Below are 24,108 nucleotides of genomic sequence, written 5' to 3'. Positions count from 1 at the left end.
AGCTGTTGTCCCCATGTACGATCAACCTTGTCTGTTTGAGACAGGGCCTCTCACTGGCCTATCAACCTTGTCTGTTTGAGACAGAGTCTCTCATTAGCCCATCAACCTTGTCTGTTTGAGACAGGGTCTCTCATTGGCCTAGACTATACCAACCAAGCAGGTGTGACTTTAGGCTAGGACTCCAGGGATCTGCCTATCTCTGCCTCCCCAGCCCTGGGATTACAAGTTAATATGTCCTGCTTCACATATTTCTGTGTCACTGTTTGCCCAGGAGCCACATGCTAATCTCTATGCCATTCCGATTTTGGTAGACTTGCTTTACATGCTGCCTGGCTGAGCGCCTGGCTTTTTTTTTTTTTTTTTTTTTTTAATGTGGGCTCTGGGCATTGAACTCAGGTTCTAGCAGCAAACACTTTGCTGACCTACCTCCCAAGCTCCAAATTTCTTAATTTTGATAGGTATACCGTGATCCTGTAAGATAATGACATCAGGGAAGGTTGAGTGAGAGGAGAACAGAGCCAGCCTTCTAAATCCCACGAGCAACTGTTGCAGTAACAAACCACATTTGGAAAAACAAACTCAAGAATGCAGCAGCAGCCTCAGCGTTAGGTACTCACCATACTTAATTTTAAAAAGAAAAAAAAAAAAAGCCATGTAAAAATGCCATTGGATGGGAGTCACACTAGCAGAAAAACAATGTAATAGAAACAGGGTTCACAGTGACTCAAATAACAGGGCAGACACGGACAGTAAAGTAACAGTGGTAGTCACACTACCTAGGTTCTAGAAGGAGGAAGCTGCCATCTACTCGGGAGGCTAAAGCAGGAGATTGATTGCCTGAGCCCTGGGAGTTTCACACCAGCCTGGCAACAAAGTGAATCTCTGTCTCAAAGCAAACAAACAAACATTAGAAAAGAAATTATTTGCAGACTGTAACCACATATATCAAAACAAAATGAAACAACCAACCTTTTTCCAGAGATAAAAGGAATACCTAGGCTGGAACAAAAATACAATGACAGCAGATTTCAGATCAGATTAGACGACAAGAAAACCATTGTTTAATTCTCTGAAGGAAAAAAATAAAGTTCTTATCCTGCTATATTCTATACCTAGCAAAGATGTCCTCCAGCCACGAAAGCACGAGAGTTATTTTTTTCCCAACAAACGAAGCTGAGAGAACTTGGTGGCAACAGACCAGAGTTGGAAAAAGGCATTCCAGGAAGTACCACAGAATAAGCACAAGGAAAATACCAGAAAGAAAGTTGGATCTATGCAAAGGAGTAAAGAAGACCAGAATGATATGGACATGAGTGAATGAAAAATCCTTTGAAAAGAGACAATATACAATTACAGTTGGAAATGTCAACATTTCTCTGTCAATATTACCCTAACAGTAGAAGGGGTAAACGTCCCCAAAGTCATGAAGGTTAGACTCTCAACCAACAGGATGTAATTGTTATTTTTCTAGAATGTTCTCTCACAGCAAATATACATTTTTTTCAAATACATTTGGAACATTGAACAAAATAGACCAGATTCTGAGTTAAAAAGCAAGTCACCGAATTTAAAAGGACATAAATCACACAAATTATGTTCTTTAATCATAACTAAATAACTAGAAATCAACACTGGATTAAACAACTCGGAAACCCACAAAAAAAATAGAGAACACACATTGAGCTAAATGAAAACAAAAGCGTATCAAAAGTTGAGGGTTTTTAGTGAAAACGGTGCGTATGTGGAAGTTAGCACTTATAGGAAAAAGGAAAAGGATAACTAAAATAAGGATTTACAAGATCCTTCACCCCTTGAGGAGAAACGGCTACGAGGAGGGGGGGAGAGGGGGAGGGGTGCAAGTCTACCAGCCAGTGGATGCTGGAACCTATCCCCCGCAGAGTTTATGAGCTATCTGCTTTCTGGGAGTTAGCTGTCCCAGAGGAATGGAGGAACTTGATAGCACAAGTAGTGACAAGGGCGTCACAGGCCAATGGAGCTCTGCGCTCCCTGAAAGCAGAAGGGCTGCGTGGACCCTTCTGTGTGAAGTTCCTCTTCTGACAACCTCTACCCAGGAGGAATCCCAGCTTCCTGATCTGAACTCGGAACAGCCCTTCAGCACCAGAGCAGTTCCACCAGAAGGTGGCAGTGTTAGGTCAGAACCACACAGTCAGTTCCCAAACCCAACAAGTGAGCGCCTGCTGTATGCAGACAGTAGACAGGTAGACATTAGCATGCTGTGTGACAGTAAGAAAGCAGGGCTCACGTGAAGAACTAGACCCTGGCTGTCTGCTGCGGCCCTAAAGAGCCTTGCGGGTGTTTTTTGTACAGAGTTTTTAAGACCTTTGGATATTTAAGTAAACCCAAGAAATTTTCTCAAAAATTGTAATCCTAAACAGGACATGGGGGGGGTGGGGGGGCATTACCCAGAATCCCCTGCTGGGATTGTCAGTTGTCAGGGGCCCAGGAGACAGGCCAGTGTTAGTGAAAATGCCACTTTACCTGTGGGTATGAAGTTGCAAAGCTCATAATCTGAACTCATATCCTTGTAGCAAATGTGTGTGTGAGTCCCCGAACTGATTCTTACAGATGTCTCTCCAGAAACACAGAACATGGGAAGAGACATCTAAACCAGGCCCCATAGCCCTTTATCCTCAGGGGAAATGGAAAGTTAAGATAGACCTGCAGCCTTACACAAGCTCCAGGGTACCTCTAAGTAGCTCAGACAACTGAGATCACTCCTGGGTGTTCAGAAGGAGGGTAGGACACACAGGGTGGATTCGCTGGGCATAGGGAAGAGTTGTGACCCCAGCTGGAAAGCAAGATTCCATCGGGGTACTCAAAAAAACGGCATGCTCTTTCAAACATAAGAACCATTTATTTCTGGTCATCAGGGAGATGGGTCAAGGGTTAAGAGCATGTGTTTCTCTTGCAGGGGATCTGAGTTTGGTTCCCAGCACCTACAATTAACTGCAACTTTCCTGACATGGGGCATCTAACACCTCAGGCCTCTGAGGACAATTGCACTCATGGGCACAGACAGACACACAGACAAAATTTAAAAGATAAATGAATCAAAACGGAACTATTTCCTTCCAGACCACAGAAATCCCACCCTTGATAGGCCACGGTTGGCTATAGGTAATTGAAATTGTTAAGGCAGTGGGCGACGACGAGCCAGGACTACCACACACGGTCAAGCATGATGGTTCAAGCCAGGACAGTGTAGTGTGTGCTGACAGGGACGACAGACCAACAGCCCTGGAAGGGAGGACCAGGAAGAAACAGATCAGGGAAGGACTGAGGCCAGTCGGGGGAGGGGGAGACGCAGTCAGATCCCTGGAGACACTGGAGAGGAGAGACCACAGAGTGAGCCTGAGGGCTCTCTCCTACTTCAGGCTTCCCCCCAGTGATACTGGACAGCAAAGCTACAGAGAAAGGAACAATAGCAGGGCTGAACTTGGACCCTGAAGTCCCTCAGAGGCCCTGACTACTCTGCGTGACTTCGTGCGCCCGTTTCAGGGTGGGTGGGAGTGGGAACACGAGAGAGAAGAGGGGTGGAGGGTAGGGGTGAGAACTCCCAGGTTGACGCTTTGGCAGGTGGACACGCTTCTTCTATGGCCGGGGCCCCGGGGCACCATTCCCACTAGTCTCTGCCTCAAAAGTTCATCCTTCTTAAAGGTCCTGTGGAAGCTGTCTTCTGGTGACAGATGGGCTGGCAGGGACGAGCTGGGGATGTGTCCTGCCGGCAGCTGGAGGCAGATCACTGATGAAACAAATAGGCAAGCTAGGCAGTAAAAGCATTAAATATTATTAAACAACTGTGGGCTCACAAGGCCTGCGCCTGGCTCAGTCCCAGCAGACAAGTCTCTGCCTAGATTCCAGGCCCAAAGCTATCTAATGCTTCCCCGAGGAACCTTCCAGAAGATCTTCCTGCCCTAGACCTTCCCTGAGGAAGAGCTCAAGGGGCTTGAATCTTCAGAGGCCGTCTAGGACCTGGACCTCATGCTGTGGAAGGTTTGGGCACAGTGAACCAAGCAGAGGTTCTGGAAGCAGACTGTCTCTTAAAAGCCCACATTTTTTTTTTTTTAAAAAAAAGAAAGGATCTCATGTGGTTGGAGAGATGCCTCAGTGGTTAAGAGCACTGGCTGCTCTTTCAGAGGACCAGTGTTCAATTCCCAGCACCCATATGGCATCTCACAACCATCTGTAACTCTAGTTCCAGGAGATCCGATGCCCTCACTCAGACATACATGCAGGCAAAATACCAATACACGCAAAATTAAAAATAAATAAATCACATTTTAAAACCTGGGTTCTCATGTAGCACAGGCTGGCCTTGAACTCACTATTCAAGTTATACTCATAGTTAAGGATGACCTCAAATTTATGATCCTCTTGCCTCTACCCTATCTCCCAAGGGTTGGTACGCTACCATGACCAGCAGATTATAACTTTCATTATGTTTATTTTACACACATACACACACACACACACACACACACACACACACACACTGCATACATGTGAAGGACAAAGAATAAATCCCATGATTCTATTATGTGAGTTCCAAGCATCCCACTACCCACTGGGTCATCTCACCAGCCCCATAATAACTTTGAATTTGATCTCTATGAGATTTTAGTACGCTGCAGCTTTTGACCAGCTTCCGCAGTTTCACTGTTTTATTTGCACAACCTGAACAGGCAAGAGAATAAAAAAAGAGAGAGAAAGAGATCAGCTAGTTAGTGCCCCTTTGCCTGATTATTAACGTCTCTTGTAAACCAGAGCACAAGCCTTCCACATATTATAGCTAAGTGTCTGTTTGCACACTACCTTGTTTTGAGACCAAGTCTCCCTATGTTGTCCAGGCTAAGGTGGAACTTGCAGCCTTCCTGCCTCGGCCTCCTGAATCCCGCCATTATAGGTATGCATCACTATATATGGCTTTCATTAGCATTTTTAGTGAATCAACCCCACAGTGTCACACAACATATTAAACAATATTCAAGACTCTGTACAATAAAAACAGCAAAAACAAGCGGTGTGACTTTGGGTAGACCACAGGGCCTCTCCATTTCCCCATCTATAAAAGGGTCTGAGAACTTTGCTCGTGGGTTTTAATGCCGTTTGAATGAGACCCTATTTGTGTCTGGTACCGGCAGGCTGCTGATAATGTATTATCAGCCCAGCCCACTTGGCTAGTCTCCCATCAGTATCATGTTCGTCCTGCCACAGTCAGAACTGTTTTTGTGTGAGCTCCAGCCAAGCCTGCTACCCAAGCCAGCACGCCAAGATGCAGCTCCCGGGTTTCAAACCTGTCTGTGTATTGTTTCCTTCTGCAGTCGGAGCAGAGGCATGCACTTGGTGCAGGCAGGTCTGAGCCTAAACGGGAGCTTTAATGGGAATCTCAATTCCTTAACCACAGCGGTCCTTCTGCCCGCCTTCATTAGGTAGTCTCCATGTGGCCAACCATCAGACAACACAGAAGGCCCTAGTGATCACCGCAACACCAGGAAATGGCAGGCAAGACAAAGGATGTCCTTGGGTTGTCTCCGTGGATGGTGGTTCCTGCCGATACCAGGGCAGAGCCTTCCACCCAGCAAGGAGAGACAGAGCTACAGGCAGGGGAAAGTCACCCTGCGCAGAACAGACACCCATCTGAAAACCTGGCTCCAGCCCAGACATCCCTCCATACCCCCTTTTCTCTCCTCTTTGGGGCTACAGTGGGGCCTTACAAAAGCACCGTGCCTATATCATATAGGTACCCTGCTCCCCATGGCTTCTTCCTCCTCTGACAGACTGTCTCCCTTTCAAACATACCCAATAACTGCCATTCCTCCTCCTTTCTCCCAAGGTTTGCCACATCTAGTAAATAAATGCATTTCTATCGGTTGCCTTCTGACAAAGACACTTCTGCCTGGAACCCCCAGACAAGTGCAGGGTTTGTGGGAATGGCTGTCAAATTCAACGCTATCGCTTTGTCATTTTATCTCATTATGGGGACCGTGGGGAGAAAATTACCACCAACATCGAAGCCATTGGTCCTAGGAGGGTGGGCTCTGTGGGTGAGACAGCCTTCTGCTCAGAGGACTTGCCCAGGGACAAGAGCTACTGCCTAAGAGGAGGGTGTGAGGCCCAAAGATTCTGTAGGAGGCAGAGCTGAGGAGGCCAGGCAGAGGAGAGAGAGGAAGGGAGGGTTGGATGGATGCGAGCCTGCTCTGCAGCCACCCGACCCCTCCCCAGCTTTCTGGGTTAGTGGTTACTGCAGGGCTTGGTCAAGGCAGTGTTTATGAATCTCTGCTAAGAAGCCAAGTGTTTGTTTGGAGTAATGTGAAGTGGAGGCAGAAAGAACAGAAGGTGAAGCGAGAGCCCCCGATCCCTGTTCCTCATGCCCCGCCCCCTAGAGGAAGACACAGGAAAGGCGAGGAGGAGGGCGAGCCGTGTACCCCACAAAGTGAGGTATTGGTGGGAGAGTGGTTCACAGCCACTGCAACTCCACGCCTCTGCCGTTCCTGTTCAGAGCAGGTTGCGACTCTGGGTGTAGGGTTCGCTTCTCAGTGTTAGCACTGTGGCACGGTGAGGTGAAAGAGGCCAGTTCCTATGGCACGGGCTGAGAGCTTAATGGCAGTTTCTCCGGGTTTCTGGAGAAAATACAAACAAAGCCCAGGGTGGCCAATATAAAAGTCATTTACGATGCACTCTGCACCTGCGGTTCACAAGCCGTCTGTTTAAATACTAGGAGGAAGCCAGCTGCCTGAGGCCAGTCTGGACGTAGGACCCGTAGGAAGTTTCCAGAACAGGCCTTTTGCTGCCTGGGGAGTTGTTGGTCTACTAGCAGTGGTAGAGCTGGTCTAGGCACCCTCTGGGAGCATCTGGATGGGAGCGGCTGTTGCTTTGCAACTGTTGGGGATCACCTGACCCAGGGCACCTTGAGAGCCCGGTCACTGCCAACTCTGTAAGATGTGTCTGTATCGCAATATCTAATTTGCCCTCACTGTGAATCAACAGATAAAAATGGAAGTACGCTAGCCAAGGTGGCACATGCCTATAATCCTCTCCCCTGGGAAGATGGCACAGGAGAATCTTCACAAAGTTGGAAGTCAGCCTGGCCTGCAATGTGAACCTTGCCCCAAAATAAACAAAGCTCAAATTAAAAAAAAAATGCAAAACTCCCGATGCCCGTATTTATTTGTGTTTGATTTTGTGTGTGTGTGTGTGTGTGTGTGTGTGTGTGTGTGTGTGTGTGTGTGTGTGTTGGAAACAAAGTCTCATAAAACCATGCAGGGCTTGGGCCTAGGTATGTAGCCTCAGATGTTCTGGAGAGTGTCATGATCTTGCCTGCACCTCCCAAGTTCTAGGACCATAGGTGTTTGCCCCCACACCAGTCCCCTCTCCACCTTGCCTCCTGTTCCATGGCTCTCTAAACACCATAAGGTATGAACCTAAGAAAGGACTTTTCAGTACAACAACCAAAGCCCCCAACTTCTTATCCGTTTTCTCCTTACCCTGAGGACATTACCCCACTCCCGCTAAGTTGTTCTTGGTCGCTGGTGTCTTAGTTTTCTAGTGCTGTGACAAAATATCATGATCAAAAGCAACTTGGGGCTGGGGAGTGTTTGCTTTCATTGTACAGCATCAGTCATCCAGGGAAATCAGAAACCCGGAGGCAGGAGCTAATGCAGAGGCCATGGAAGGGTGCTGCTTACTGGCTTGCTCCCCATGGCTTGCTCTGTCTGCTTTCTTACACACTCCAGGGCAACCTGCCCAGGGGGTGGGCCTACCAACTTGATCATTAATTAGTAAAATGTTCCACAGGCTTACATACAGGCCAAGCTTTCAGAGGCTTTTTTTCCTCAAGTGAGAGCCTCCCTTCTCAGATAACTGTTGCTTGTGTCGTTAACGGAAAACCAGTATGCCCCATAAGGGCCCAGCCAGACGCCTGCTGTTGGTTCAGAACTCTGAACTACTTGCCATCTCCATTCCCCCATTGGCCCAAGAAAGACAACAAGGAAAAAAAGAAAGTCTACCTCTTTGCAGGTTTACATCCCAGGCCCTGCCCAACTCTGCCATCCCACCATTGCTTTACCGTGACCCTGGAGTAGCTATGGGTAATTATCTTGAATGTAAAAAAAAAAAATCTCTGACCTGTGCTTTCCCAACGTGTTCTGGAAGGTGTGTGGAGGTGTCAAGCTGAGTCTCAAAACAAGTCATGGAGAACCAGGCAAGAAGTGGCAAGTGTCCACTGGGTGCTAGCATTGGGTGCAGTGGGCAGTTGAGCTAATCTGTCCCATACAGACATACGGTTCCTGAATCTTTTCCTCTACGTCAGGACTAGCTGGACAGTGGCATAGCAGGTTTAGGCGGAGGGTGTGTGTGTGTGTGTGTGTGTGTGTGTGTGTGTGTGTGTGTGTGTGTCTACACTGTAAGAGATGTTGAAGTTGCAGACTCCAGCCTAACGCTAGGGTCTTGTTAGTACAGCACATCTGAGGATGTACTTGTTTGTCAGGTCCCCACGAAAGCTTGGAGAAAATGGATCAGAGACAACAAATAGAAAGCTAGGGACTGACAGAGCACCTGCAGAGTGACCTTTCCCAGTGACGGCCACTGGAAAAGAGAAGTCTCTAGTCGCAGGGTTCTATCTTTTCACGTTGATTTGAGTTGAGACTATTTAAACACCCGGGTTTTTCATTTCGAGCTATCCCCTGCAAGGCACAAATGTTTTCCCATGTCGCTACACAGTCAATACAATTTTCATTTTAATGGCTACTTTGTTCTAATCTCTGGAGTGGACTGCCCTGGCTATTCACTGCCTCCAAGGAGAAACTGGATGTCTAGACTCAGAAAATAATTCCCCCCAAAATGAAGAAAAGAATACATAAGAATGTTTACTGTGATGTTATTTATAGTAGCAGAAAAATAACTAACCCCTGGAAAGAGTGTTACTGTTCCGCCATGGAGGGAAGGTTTGTTTGGTCAATTAGAACCCAATGCAATTATGCAGCCATCAGACCACAATCTCGTCAGCTATTCAGCAACATGAAAAAGGCATTTATGCCTAATGGGGAGAAAAAAAACACAAAATAAAATTGCATCTCAGTGCATCTACCATGTAAAATAGAGCTTGGGCAGGGGGAGAGACAGCAAGAGAAAATAAAATTGAAAACTTAGGTTGTGGTAGTAGGTGCCAAGGAATGGCTTGCTTTTTTTTTTTAAACTGTGTTTTACTCTTAATGATAAATAAAAAGCAAACCAGAAAACAACAACAAGAGCACTGTGAAGGAAGTGAGCTGGGCAAGCAAGCCCACTTCCTTCCTAATGGTTGTTTATGGCTTTGTTTGATTGTAAACAAAGGCCTGGCTCAGGCAAGGCTGGACCCCAGACTGAGGAACAGGCTGGTGACCCCTTCTGTTCCAACCATCCTGGCAGAACGCTTTGAAGAGAGACACTTGGCCTCCTCCCTTTGGCTCTCAGACTGTTGAAAGAATAGAACCTAGGAAGTAAGAATTGTCCAGGGAGGCATCATGGGGTGTGGGGATGTCCAAGGCTTGGTGCCAGACAGAGGGTAGCTTGTCTTTTAGGAGGAGGTTTTACAGTTTTGACAACTTATCTGATCATCTTGCAGAAAAGGTGGAGCTGGAACAAGCGTGGTCAGATCCATGCCTGCCTGGTTACCCACGCCGCTTGCTTTGTTTAAGCTTGAATCTTAAGAGACTGTTCTGTTTCCTAATGCAGCTCCATTGAGTAAGTCTTCTTACCCTGTTTTTCACTGTTATTTGTGTCTTTAATCCCTACATTGAGGTGCGGCAGGCAAGCCTGGCTTGTTAGAGTTGCTAGGGCTGAAGTCTTTGACCCTAAACATTCTAGTAGCCTTGTAAGGGTGGCAGCTGGAACTGGAGTCCTGCTGAGAAGAGAGTTCGGTGACAAGGGAAGGTCATTGGAACATAACCCATTTCTGTCATTTGCAACTCAGGGTATCTGGGTTTTACCTTTCCAGAGACATTCCAAGACAAAAGGCAGAGAGGACCCAGTTAGCATTTCTGATGTGTTTTTCCACCGTGTCCCGGGAGCCTAACTGGGCCTTTGCTGATCTACTCAGTGCCCATCCTGGAACACACACTCTCCTTTCATTTTCCCATGGCTCCCTGGTACTCAGGGGCCTTTGGAAGGACGAGGGAACTCAAGAGAGGAGTATGGGTCATATCATCTGCTGGGCAGTTCTTCCCGTCCCATTTGCCTGGCAAAGAGGAGGGAAGGGCAGCTTGTGAGATGAGGCTCTGCTTTGTAGAGAGGAAGCCAGTCCATGCACCGAAGATGTTTGCCAGCTGTTCCTCTGGCTGCCCCCGTCCCCCCCACTTTCCACTCCCCCCAATCCCTGTAGTTATCAGTTCATGGGAGTTATGGGACCGGACAAAGACAGGCTCTGGGTAGACAGCAGTTGGGGACAGTATGAAGCAGAACCCTTTGGCCACCTCCAGAGAGAAGGCATTTCTGATGGGGATGTTCTCTGCCACCCAAGGAGCTGTGCTGTAGTCACAGGTCCTTGATTCAGTCCTCTTGACTCTAGATGAGCCACCACCTACCTCTGACGTTTGCCCTCAGGCAGAGTGAGGGAAAGGCTGGCCTCCCTTCCAGAACCTAGCTGGGCTCAGAGTGCAGGACTCAGAGATCACCTTTGCTCCAAGTCTCAGCTCCAACTGCCAGGACAAGGTGCCCACCAGGAGCCTGGTTGCCTGCAGGTATCAGGCACATCATGCGGTTATGGTCCCAAGTCTTTTGTCTGGCAGGATACTGTAATTTTGAGTCCCTCCTTGTGACTTTTTGGGAAAACCTACTTCTCTCCAATTCTTTTGTGAGAAATAGGAGATGGGCCCCCTCCCTAGTGGTCTGTTTTTCAGCAAACTGAGGAGTGACACGGGTTGCCAGTTAAAAAGTCGGGATGCAAAAATGGCAAACCCGAGTTCTGGCAAATCTTAGGCAGTGCCAGTATTTAACCGAGGGCTATGGGCCTGCTGAAAGGGTCTGTGGCTAGAGCCAAAAATGGGAGAAACCCCCAGAAGGTCCATCCCTTCATAGCTGAGGCCGTCCCTCCACACCTGGGAGATGTCCCCACCTCCCTCTGTGTAGGGCCAATGTGACCAACAACACAAGGCAGATAGTGTGGTCCCTGCCTGTTCACATCCTGCTCAGGCCACCGTGAAGCCCTTCAATGCTGCAGGGCATCTACTCCCCATGGAGGTGGCAGCAGGCAGAGGGTCAAAAACCCTGGGAACAGGGCCCTGGCAGGCCCAGCCAGCACCTCGTTAGCAAGCCTGAAGGGAAAGGGGGATGCATGAGGAACAATGTTGTTTATTTTTTCTATTTTTAAACCAGTCTGAGGTCTCTGGGAGCACAGATGAAGTTATCAGCAAAGACATGAGGGGAATAGCCTCCAGCCCGGTTTGAGAAGGCCCTGGGGACTAGCACTCTTGAAAAGCTGAAGGGGGCCTATTTATCTTGTACTCTGAGGGCAGGACAAGGTCTGGAGTGCTGGACAAGCAAGCCTCCTGGCCCATAGGTCCCCCACTTAGGCCCTTAACTGCCTTTTCCCTCACTACTTCTGGGAAATCTTACAGTAAAGAGAGTATGTTGTCTTCATACAGGAAGGAGAGTTTGCATAGATCGTACATGCACACGGGCAGCACACACATAAATACACATACATACACATGCACACACATACACACAGAGACAATACACATACACATGCACACACATACACACAGAGGCAGTACACATACACAGGCTACACACATATACACACATACAAACATGCACATACACACACATGCATATACATGCACACATACATACACATGCGCACATACATACATATATACACATGCACACATATATACACATGCACACATACACAGGCTATACACATATACACACATACATACACATATACACATGCACACATATATACACATGCACACATACATATATACATATACACAGAGGCAATAAACATACAGAGGCAACACACACATATATATATACACAGAGAAGCATGCATACACAGAGAGGCATACTTACACATAGAAGAATACAGAGAGGCTGAGCACATGCCTCTCTCTCTTCCATACACACACACACACACACACGCACACACACATACACACACACACACACAATACCTGTCTCAGCCTGGTCACAGGGTGCCCCTGCCACCTCAGAAGCCTGGGTCGACCCTTCCTCTGCATAGCCTCCCGTTCCTTTAGCCTTCCCAGTAGTGTTTATCACAAGATAACTCCAGAACCTTTCATGGGGGTGTGGGGTGGGCAGCAAGCACAGCAATATATGCAGAGTGACAGGGTCCTTACATGAACCTACAGAGAGGATGCATCTCTCCTGTCTTAAAGGCAAGGACACTGAGAAGTTCAGTGCTTTGCCCGGAAGCTTTTTTTTCTGTAATACCAATAGCCTCTTAGGCAATCCTTCACAGCACGGAGGATCTGTTCTGCCCTTGGGAACTAAGGAATCATGAATCACGATAGAATCAGTTAAAGGCCTGGCTGGGGAAAATCCTCCAGGAAGTGTTAAGCGGGAAAAGGCAAGGATGGTTAGACCCTGACCACACATTCTAATTTGAATTCTGGTCTTTGCCAGATTCTAGCTGCGTAGCTGTGGGCAGATCCCTGAGTGACTCCATGCCCCAATTTACCTGTCTCTGGAGACAGTAACAGCGTGTAATTCCCCGGGGATGGATGCTAGAATAAAATGTCACATTCAAGGAGACCGGGAAATGGCCCAACCTGTGCAATTGAAGACATTGACCCCTCCACTCCAGCCCCAAGATGGGGGAAAGACAAATTGAGCAATTGCACCAGGTGGATTGTGGGAACTTCTAGCCATTACTCTCTTCTTGGGGACACTCATTGCCTATAGGACACAAACTCCCCCAGGGGAATGAGAGAAAAGTGTCCCTTGGTATCTCTGTGCAACCCCCATCTCCAGCAGAGGAAAATCAGCTGAGAAAAGCTGACACTAGAACCCAGCCCTTTCTTTTGCCTTCCCCAAGTTTTTCTTGCTATCAGGCATGAGGTGGGAGTGGGTCCACTTGATAGATGAATAAACTGAGGCCTGGGGAACCAGTGATGTACCTGAGACTGCAGAGTGCCCAGTGACAAGGCCAAGCCTGGGCGTCAGACCCCACCCCTCTGCGGCTGCTCAGCCCAGAACAGAGATGGCCTCCTACAGTACTGAGCTTTTTCTGAAACAAACCCCTTAATTCTTTGGCTGAATGTCTAAATAAGGATTTTTGCCAATTCCAAGCCCTGCTAACTGATGAAGTTGTCAGGAAAAAAAAAAGATCTAATGATGCTTGAAAATGCAGGGAGTGAGCCAGCTGCCAAATTGCCCTCCCAACTCCGACTCGACTTCACGGAGCCAGGACCCTCCCACTGGGGCCGGGGCGGGGCCTTGGGAGCAAGACTTGGAGGCTGGGACTGCTGACTCCAGTGCTCCTCCCAACTGGTGAGCTGCTCAACCCCTTTGATCTTCCCAGCTGCAGAGGAGGGTACCACTTCCGTCTGAAAGTTACCTTGTAGATGAAACGAGGTGCTGTATGTGCTAGACCCTGCTGGGCGCAGCTCAAGTTTCTGGACTGCTGGGGGCCAGGCAGAGCAGCCAGCCGGCCTGAGCTCTGCCTAGTGAACCAGTGCCTTGCAGCCCTTGAGGGAGCAGAGAACTGAGCTTGTGGGTTCCATTTGGAGAGGCAATGGGTCTCTGGTCGACCCTTAGTATTTATTTATCTCTGAGATCCAGCTGCTTGTCTTGGATTCGTGAAAAGCTCCAAGTGACCTCAGGCCCCTAGAGGTGGGGCTTCAGGGGGAGCCTGGGAGCCCAGCAGGCTCTTTGTTCTCTCTTTTTTTCTCAGTGGAACATTTGTCCCACTCATAAGTCTGGGTACTAGGGGTGGAGCCCAGTCTGGGGACTTGAGAATCAGACAATTCCCAGGCCTGCCCCAGGAGCCAGAGAGACTGGGTGCTAAGACAAGGAGGGACCCTGCTATCACACAGGGATCTACATAGAAGCCCCAACAACGCAGAGACACACAAGTGTCTCTGAGGATGAGACTGCATCCTACAGAGTCTATCCCAGGCCAGTAACTTTCTCATCCTGATTTCTGCTCTTGACATCTATTTACCTGCTCACCTTGGTATCACCTTCTATAGGAGATAAAGCAAATGGGATTCTTGGATTTAAGTGCATTTTCCAGACAGGGTGGCATTGGGGTGGGCTTTTGACTGCTCAGTTTCCTTGTCTCTAGGATAGGGAGACACCCGGGGGCTTCACAGAGTGAGATTCCAACAAGGCAGACTATGGAACAACTCAAGCCATGTGACCCAGGGCAGTGGGCAGGCCTGTGCGGCTAGGCACTGGGATTTTTGCACCCATAAAATCCTTTGCTGTTTTAAATTTATGTTTTTTATAGCATGCCAGGAAAAATAGCTGGGGATGACGGGGGCTCAGGACAGTGGCCTAAATACAGTCTGAGGATTATTCCCGGGCCCAGCTGTCCCCTCCTGCTGCCACCGAGATCACTCAATGGCACTCGAGGGGTTGTCCTGGGTGTTGGGAAGTTCTGTAAGCTCTAGGGACCTTCTGATGATGTTTTTCTCAGGGTTTGGAGGAATTCAGAACATAGAGCGTGGCTTCAGCCTCAGGAAGGGAGAGGGGGCAACACCCTGTGAGCCCCTTCTCATCTGCCAACCTCGGCTTCCTCATTAGTGCAAGCTCAGGGGCAGCCTCGAGACGGCTGTGAGCAAGTCGATTGCCAAATGGTCAGGGAGACCCTTGGCATCCAGGCACAGTCTCCTTCCTAACCGAAGTTTCCCCAGAGGACTGAAGAAATCACTCATATACCTGTGCCACCTCCCATGGGAAAGGAACCAATGGACCCAAAGACCCCCTTCTGGCTCAGGACTCAGCAGGATGGAGTGAGGCTTCCACTTACAGACTCTTCCTTAGCCTGTCTTGGCATAAACATCCAGCAGAGCACGATGCACCTAGGAAAGTCTACGTACAGGTTCCCTAAGTACCCACCCACTGCCCCAGCCTGGCCCTAGGACATACTAAGGAGCTCCCCTGGTTTCCTGGTGGGCAGGGCATGTTGCCCTGAGACATACCTAGCCCGCAGAAAATCTTTTCCGTGACCTCCCAAGGAGGTATGAAAGAGCTAACACTGTTGGAGAATGTCTGTCTGATGTGTGTCTGACTGGAGCTGTCTCTGAGGAGCTACACCCACAAGAGGTGTTATAAGACCACTGGGGCGCCAGGTTTGGGCTCTAAGATCTAGAATCTGAGCTCTGCAAAGATGGAGTGGCTTATTACACCCTGTTCTCTGCCCAGAGCCCCCCAACAAAAGGAGCTGAGGTGAGGGGGTGAGAAGGGTACATGCATACGCCTCTGTACCAGGCATTCTGTACACACACACACACACACACACACACACACAAATACATACACACACAGACATACACACATTCACACACACACATACACACACACACAAATACATACACACACAGACATACACACATTCACACACAGACATACACACATTCACACACACACACACACACAAATACATACACACACAGACATACACACATTCACACACACACATACACACACACACACACACACACAAATACATACACACACAGACATACACACATTCACACACACACACACACACATTCACACACACACACAGACATACACACATTCACACACACACACAAATACATACACACACAGACATACACACATTCACACACACACACAAACACATATACACACACACACACACACACACAAATACATACACACACAGACATACACACATTCACACACACACACACACAAATACATACACACACAGACATACACACATTCACACACACACATACACACACACACACACACACACAAATACATACACACACAGACATACACACATTCACACACACACACACACATTCACACACACACACAGACATACACACATTCACACACACACACAAATACATACACACACAGACATACACACATTCACACACACACACAAACACATATACACACACACACACACACACAAATACATACACACACAGACATACACACATTCACACACACACACACACAAATACATACACACACAGACATACACACATTCACACACACATACACACACAAATACATACACACACAGACATACACACATTCACACACACACACACACACAAATACATACACACACAGACATACACACATTCACACACACACATACACACACACACAAATACATACACACACAGACATACACACATTCACACACACACACACACACAAATACATACACACACACACATACACACATTCACACACACACACACATTCACATACACACACAGACATACACACATTCACACACACACATACACACACAAATACATACACACACAGACATACACACATTCACACACACATACACACACACAAATACATACACACACAGACATACACACATTCACACACACATACACACACACAAATACATACACACACAGACATACACACATTCACACACACACATACACACATTCACACACACACACAAATACATACACACACACAGACATACACACATTCACACACACACATACACACATTCACACACACACAAATACATACACACACACAGACATATACACATTCACACACACAAACACATATACACACACATACACACACACAGACATACACACATTCACACACACACATACACACATTCACACACACACACACACACACAAATACATACACACACAGACATACACACATTCACACACACATACACACATTCACACACACACACAAATACATACACACACAGACATATACACATTCACACACACACACAAACACATATACACACACATACACACACAGACATACACACATTCACACACACAAACACGTATATACACACGCATACACACACAAACACATATATACACACACATACACACACATGCACGCACACACACACGCACACGAGTCTCTTATCCATGCTTCTCCCCCCTCTGGTAGTGAAAGCAGAGGAGAGGACAGCACCATTCTGTAGGGACTTTGAGCAGCGCCCTCCTGACTGTAGGAATGAGAACCATACAGGCACGGGGCTCTGAGGACATCAAAGTGGGGCATTCGGCAGGTGCGGAGGGTCGAGGAGAAGACAGAAGTCGGTATGACAGCTGCCATGTGTGGGAGATGCCGGGGTGACAGTAGGGTTGGTGTTTGTGATGCTCTATTTTACCCAGGAGCAATGAACACTTGCACCTAGCCTCACGCCCTCTGGCACTCACTGCAGTGGAAATAAAGAAATTTCTTGGAGATACAAGTAAACACTGAACACCAGCAGGGAACGGCATTCAACAGGCACACCTGCAGGGAAGGGGATGGATGGGTTGTGAGTGAATGCTAGAGAGAGACAAGAAATCAGGACCTGAGCCTACAATCAAAGGCGACAATGGCTGGCTCTCTATGGGTTCTATGGGTTCTGGGTCTGCACGCCCTGGTAGTGCTGTGACTAGGGGCAGCTTGCATGGAAGGCTGCTGGCAAGGGTTTCAGAATGTCTAGAATTTGGGAGCCTTTTACACCGCATGCATGCCGAGGGACTTTGCCTCCAGTCTTATCAAAGATAGGGAAGCTTTTCTCCTGTGAGAGCCAATTAGCACCTTTCTGGGGGACACCAGACACCACCAAGGACTGAGAACTGAGCAAATAAGTGGATGTTAAACTCAGACCCATGCAGCCCGTTTCTCAACTTGGCTCTAGGATGCTGGCTCACAGAATGCTCCAGTGTTTCTAGGGAATCCTCAAAAAAAAAAAAAATGGCCCCTACAGCTCACTCCCCATTGGCACTCCAATTGACAGACACCACCCACGGGCTCAAGCTTTGAAACAGATTTTTTTTGGCAACCATTCACACACTTCATTATGAGCAAACGATTACCAGATATCCAAGAAGGCCTCTGGCATGAAAGGCAAGGACTCTGACAGCAAATGGCAAAAAGTTCTTCAAGGGAGGATCAGAGATACGGAGAAGCAGGGGGGTGTGGTTCAAGAGAGAGGGGTGGGGGTAGTGAACACAAATGCGCTCCTGCAAGTCAAATGCTTAAGAGGAAGAGTGAAAAGTTCCTTTAATAAAAAGATAGAAGTCGAAGAAGCCCAGATAGAAGAGATAAGGGCTGGAGAGACAGCAGAGTCGGCAGATGTCCAAAGAGGAAGCCTGAGGGCTTGAGTTTGAGTCTTGGAAGCCATGTCAAAAAGCCAGACATGGTGGTCTGTGCTTGTAGTCAGCTCTGGGGAGATGGAGACAGGCAGACCCTGGAGATTGCTGGACAGTCAGCCCAGACTCATGGACAAGCACCAGACCAACGAAAGACTATCACAAACCAGGTAAGGCTCAGAGATGGTTTAGTAGGTAAGGGTCCTTTGCTCTGCAAGCATGTCTTCCTGAAATTGACCTCCCAGCTCCTGTGTTAAAAAGCCAGGCATGGCTGTGTGCACCTGTAACCCAGACAACAGGATGCCAATGAATGAGAGACAAGCTTTCAGAAAGAAAGTGAGCATAAACAAAGAAACAACAACAAAAGGACACGTGCGCGCGCGCGCGCACACACACACACACACATGCGCACACACACACACACAAACACTCACACACACAATGAGGAAACAGAAAGGGTTTGAACTTCTCATTAACAACAGTAAAAGGACACACACACAAATACATGTACACTAACACATGTACACACACACACACGCATGCGCACACGCATATATAATAAGGAAACAGAAAGGGTTTGAACTTCTCGTTAACAACGGTAAAAGCAAAAAACGCAGTCAAGTGATACTTTTCAAATCCTGAAGATAAATGGTTTCCAATCTATAATCCAATTTCATCTAAATGCTCAGTCGAGTGTGAAGGGAAAAGAAGGATGTTCTCAGACTCGTGAGGGGTCAAAGCACTTACCTCCCAGTATTCTTCCTCAGAAAGCCACTGACAAATGGATCCCACCAAAGCAAGGGGAGTCAAGGGAGAAGCACCCAATCCTAGGGAGATGTGGGAAGACTCGGAAGGATCGGGAAGCGATGTCACCTGCGATGCTGACACATTCTGAGTTCAAAGTGCAACCTTGCCCCGACCGCAGCAATTATAAGGTGCCAGAAAAACTTGCCTGAGAAAATGAAGCGTACAAAACCCACCCTTCTGAACACTCTCGGAGACTTAGACAATTGGTGGAGCCCCGGCGGTGAGTTAATGATATGTACAAAGAAAACTAAACAAAAACAATTATTATACGCAGAAAAACAGTAACAAGGAGACTGTGGAGACAGGAAAACTCTCCACATCTCACCTCACAGCTCAGCTTGAAATAACCCTATTCAACCCTATACAACCATCCTGTGGAAACTCTTCCTGATGGTCTGGATACAATTGCCCCCCATCTCTGCTCACGGAAAGGAGTTCAATCCCTCAAATCCTTATGTTAAGGATCTCATTTTACTACAGTGCCCAAAAGTGAGGCTTTTGGGAAATTTCTGCTTGGGTATCTGGTGGGTAGTGCCCCACTCGGTTGGGGCTCTTGTAAGTAAATTCTAGTGGCTTTAAAAAAGGAGCAGGGAGGAGAGTTATCCTTGTGACCCTGCTGTGGTGTGCACAGCCACGGGATGGCCCCTCACTGCAGCCTACAGCTTCCAAGACTGGACTAAATAAAGTTCATTTCTCAGTAAAGTCGCCTGCTGCAAGTATCTTTATTAAAAAATAAACAAAACGTACTATGTAACACCAACTTGCCCTTTACTTAAATTTGTTCCCTCACCACACTGGGAAGTCATGAGAGGAGGGACAGAGGGGGGATGTCATGGGGAGGGCAGAGAGCTAAACACCTCTAAGAGGAAGTCTAGGGCTGAGATTTCAGTAGAGCAATCTAAAGGTCTCTTTGTACTTGGAGGTAGGGTGGGGCAGAGAGAGGCTGGAGATGGCCTGGATGGGGGCAAGCCTTTGCCCCCTTTTTTCCTTAAGACCACTCTATTTTCTCTCAGGCTTTGTCACTCATCAACCCAGGTGGACACAAAGACAGGGGACCAGAAAACCAGAAATCCGAGTCACACCATGCCACACTCACAGTGTTTACAGAAAGCAAGTTCGTTATTTACAGGAAGAGAAACATTGAGCTAATTGACTTTTAAAGACATCAAATACAGCAGACAAACAGAGCACAAAACCCCACAGGAAAAGGGGCACAGTGTCCCAACCAGTAGGCGCCTTTGTCCACAGGCCTTTCCCGTTATCTCTGCTACCCGGAACCTTCTCATGCCTCGCTCTCTAAAGGACAGGCCTGCTTTTTCCGTGATGAAGCACAAAGTGAGAACACAAAAATGGATTATTTAGAGATCATCCAAGTCCCCTAACCACGCCAGACCTATCTCTAAAGTTCCCTGAGGCCTCCTTCTCCAAGCCTGTCTCAGAAAAGGTTCTGGGTAGTGGGTCTCAAGGCTCCTGGGCTGCAAGGTTTCTGCCTGTCCAAGAGCGGATAGAGTCTGGAGTCTGTAAAGCACTCGAGTGAGGCCTTAGGTCCAGCCTGAGGCCAGTAACATGGCAGCTGACAACTGATAGTGGAGAGGATAAGGACCAAAAGTGTGTGTGTGTGTGTGTGTCTGTGTCTGTGTGTGTGTGTCTGTGTGTGTGTGTCTGTGTGTGTGTCTGTGTGTCTGTGTCTGTGTGTCTGTGTGTCTGTGTCTGTGTCTGTGTATCTGTCTGTGTGTGTCTGTCTGTGTGTGTCTGTGTGTATGTGTATTATATGTGTGTGTGTATGTGAATGTGTGTCTGTGTGTGTATGTGTTTGTGAATGTGTGTGTCTCTGTATGTGTGTCTATATGTGTATGTATGTGAATGTGTGTGCCTGTGTGTGTGTCTGTGTCTTTGTATGTGTGTGTCTGTCTGTGTGTGTATGTATGTGCATGTATGTGAATGTGTGTCTGTGTCTGTGTATGTCTGTGTGTGTCTGTGTATGTCTATGTGTGTGTGTGTCTGTATGTGTGTCTGTATGTGTGTCTGTATGTGTGTGTATGTGTGAATGTGTGTCTGTGTGGGTATGTATGTATGTGTCTGTGTGTCTATGTGTGTCTCTGTACATGTGTGTATCTGTGTATATGTGTGTCTGTGTGTATAAGTGTGTGTCTGTGTGTCTGTATGTGTGTTTGAATTAATTTATTTATTTTTAATGTATCATTGTTTTATGACAGGGTTTTATGTAGCCCAGAATGGTTTTGAACCCCTCATCCCCCTGCTCCCAGCTTCCAAATGCTAGGATTACAGCATGCATTATCAGGCCTGGCTAAAATTAACAAGTTTTAAGTGAATCGATGGTGATTATGGCTGACATAATTTTTTAAATGTCCTTACTTGGAAAAGTTGGAGGTCGGTATCTGTAGTCCTCGCTCAAAATAAACTGCAGTTTTGGAGTAAAGTCTGAGACACACTGTGGCATGTGATCCCAAAGAAAAAGACCTACTCCAGAGCCAGAACTACAGATCCGGGGAAGCATCGAGTCCAGTCTCCCTTTGGTACCACGTATATGCCAGAATACCCCTGCCGAGGCCTCCTGCACGCCCTGCTTGGACCTTTTTGGTGGCAGGGAGATCATTCCTTGTGCAGAAATTATCTTCTTGTTACTGTTGAAAATTTATGCAGTCCTTGGACAGCTCTACGTCTGCCCATACTTTCTCATTCTTTGACCTTCTCCATTCTTGTATTTCTCACACACACACACACACACACACACACACACACACACACACACACACACACACGTGTTGGTTTCCCGCTCCGCTCTATACCCAAGGGCTTGGACTGCCACTTAAGAGGGACCATGTAACATTGGCTGAATGATTAAAAAAAATCTTCACTCAGTAGCCAGTTTCTCCTCCCAGGCCCTGAGCCTCATCTCTGTGACAGGTTGACCCTCAGAGCCCATCCTGTCCCAGACATAAGGGAAGGCGTGCCCTCACTGCATAATGACAACTGAGATCACTATTCCATCGAGGTTCAAATGATGCCTAAGGCAGTCTGAGGGCTGCAATCGCTCCAACACTGCCTCTCACAAACCATGGACAAGTTTTAATTAAAACCTCAGAGTACGGGAGAATCTTTCTTGTGTACCTCTGGGCCTGACCAGGCTGTCCTAGGGGAGAGAAGGGTCTTTTCTCAAGCCACTGTCCCTAAGGAACAGAGAGACATGGGATAGTGCTGAGAGATGCAGGCTGCTGGGAGCCAGGGGCCTCCAAGCCACCCCACTGCTCCCCCATTTTACATAGGAAGAAACTGAGGTCTTACTACAAAAGCAGTGTGTGTGTATGTACATGCACACATCTGCCTGCCTGCCTGTCTGTCCTGGGAACATGGAGTGTAGGTTTCAGCCCGGTAAAGTAGAGAAAGTCAGAGGGAAACGTGCATGTGTTACTCCTGCAATGGTGTCCAGCCTGTGATACTGGGAAATGATGCTGTCATCTACAAACCTCATTCTCAAAAGCTACACACATCCCAAAACATCAAAACCAAAATTAAAAGAAACCAACAGACAACTGGTTCAGAAAAAGGGTCTTGTGACCCTTTAGGGTTTTGTGAGGAATTTCATTCAAAGCTATTGATGGCCATTCCTGGTCCATCAGGCTGCAGGTTGGATACGTCTGAGGGAATCCCTGGCTTGGGGAGGTAGGCAACACTGATGTATGGACAGATGGATGGATGGGCAGAAAGATGGATGGATGGATGGATGGACAGATGGATGGATGGGCAGAAAGGTGGATGAATGGATGGATGGATGGATGGATGGATGGACAGATGGATGAACAGATGGGTGATGGATGGATGATGGAGGGAGGGAGGGATGAGGAATTACTGGGAGAGCTGAAATCAGTGTGCTTTTCTTCCTTTTAAACACTTGGGAATGCTGCCCCACAGGAATGGACAAAGGCAGGCTTGGGGACAGTCTTCAGGATCCATACCCCTCTTCTCCTAGAAGAACCTGAGGAAACTCTCAGTCCCTCCATAAGAGCCCTGGTCTCCTGAGTGGCATGAGCAAAAGACAAGGAGCACCAAAGGCTGGGCAGATGGCCTGAAGGAAGGCCCCTGGTGGCTCCGTGTGTGTCCTCACATAGTTCTACTCACCCCAGTTAGGATACGAAGAGCAGCAGAAGGAATGAGATGACCCAAGGGTCTCTGGAGTCAGTGAGAAATGGAGTATGGCGAGCCCCAAAGGTCAGATCATAAGATGAGGCTCAGAAGTTCCTGGCAGATGTGGGAGCGGGAGGCCCATGAACGGGGCCAGCGAGAGATTCCACCTGGGGTGACACGCATAGCCCTGACTGGTTTGTCCTCACCTGGGAGAGGGCAATGGTCAGTACACCTGTCTGCCCAGGTCTAATAGGGGGCAGATAGACACATGTGTGAGAGGTATGTGAAGTCCATGTTCTGATGAGCCCTCTGCTTATGAATCCCAGAGCCCCTGGGAGTGAGGGTGTCAGCTGATATTCTTTAATGCTCGACATGAAAGGCCTACTTTGCAACTTTTGCCTCTCCCCATCCTGAACTCACCCTTAGAGCCGGAAGGGAGCTGACCTGGTCCATGGTCAGTGTGGCCTCCTTATAGTGCTTGCCCGGGGGGCAGAGCTTCAGGAAGGTGTCGTGGATGCTAAGGAAAAAGAAGAGAGGCACAGTGGTTGCATGGGAATGGAAGGGGGCCATGAAGCCCCATGCTCACATGTGTGGGGATGTCTCATTTAGAGAACTGACTATTAAGAGAACCATTAAGGATGGACTGACCTAGATCAGAAAACATCCCTCCGTCCTCCCATTTTCAATGTGGGTTCTAAAACTGGTCTGGGAATGGGGAAAGGTGAGTGACTATATCATGGTGTGTCACATGGCCACACTCCACAGTGTTCATTCTGGAATGTCTGCTGTGGCCCCTTCCAGCCCCTCAGGTACAGAT

At 47.8% G+C, this 24,108-nt stretch overlaps 1 protein-coding gene across 2 annotated transcripts in view; it reads right to left on the bottom strand.

The window, feature by feature from the left end:
• The window catches only part of Cib4 (calcium and integrin binding family member 4), a 63,299-nt gene that overhangs the window by 25,372 nt on the left and 13,819 nt on the right, over positions 1-24,108 (bottom strand). For both annotated transcript variants that reach the window (XM_001068424.6, XM_039113093.2), the window contains exon 3: positions 23,712-23,808. In XM_001068424.6, coding sequence (XP_001068424.2) covers positions 23,712-23,808 — 97 coding nt within the window. The remainder of the gene's footprint in view (positions 1-23,711; positions 23,809-24,108) is intronic.

The sequence above is a fragment of the Rattus norvegicus genome, chromosome 6, assembly GCF_036323735.1.
Source record: "Rattus norvegicus strain BN/NHsdMcwi chromosome 6, GRCr8, whole genome shotgun sequence".
In the NCBI taxonomy this organism is placed as follows: Eukaryota; Metazoa; Chordata; class Mammalia; order Rodentia; family Muridae; genus Rattus; species Rattus norvegicus.
This window is presented reverse-complemented; position numbering and strand designations above follow the sequence as displayed.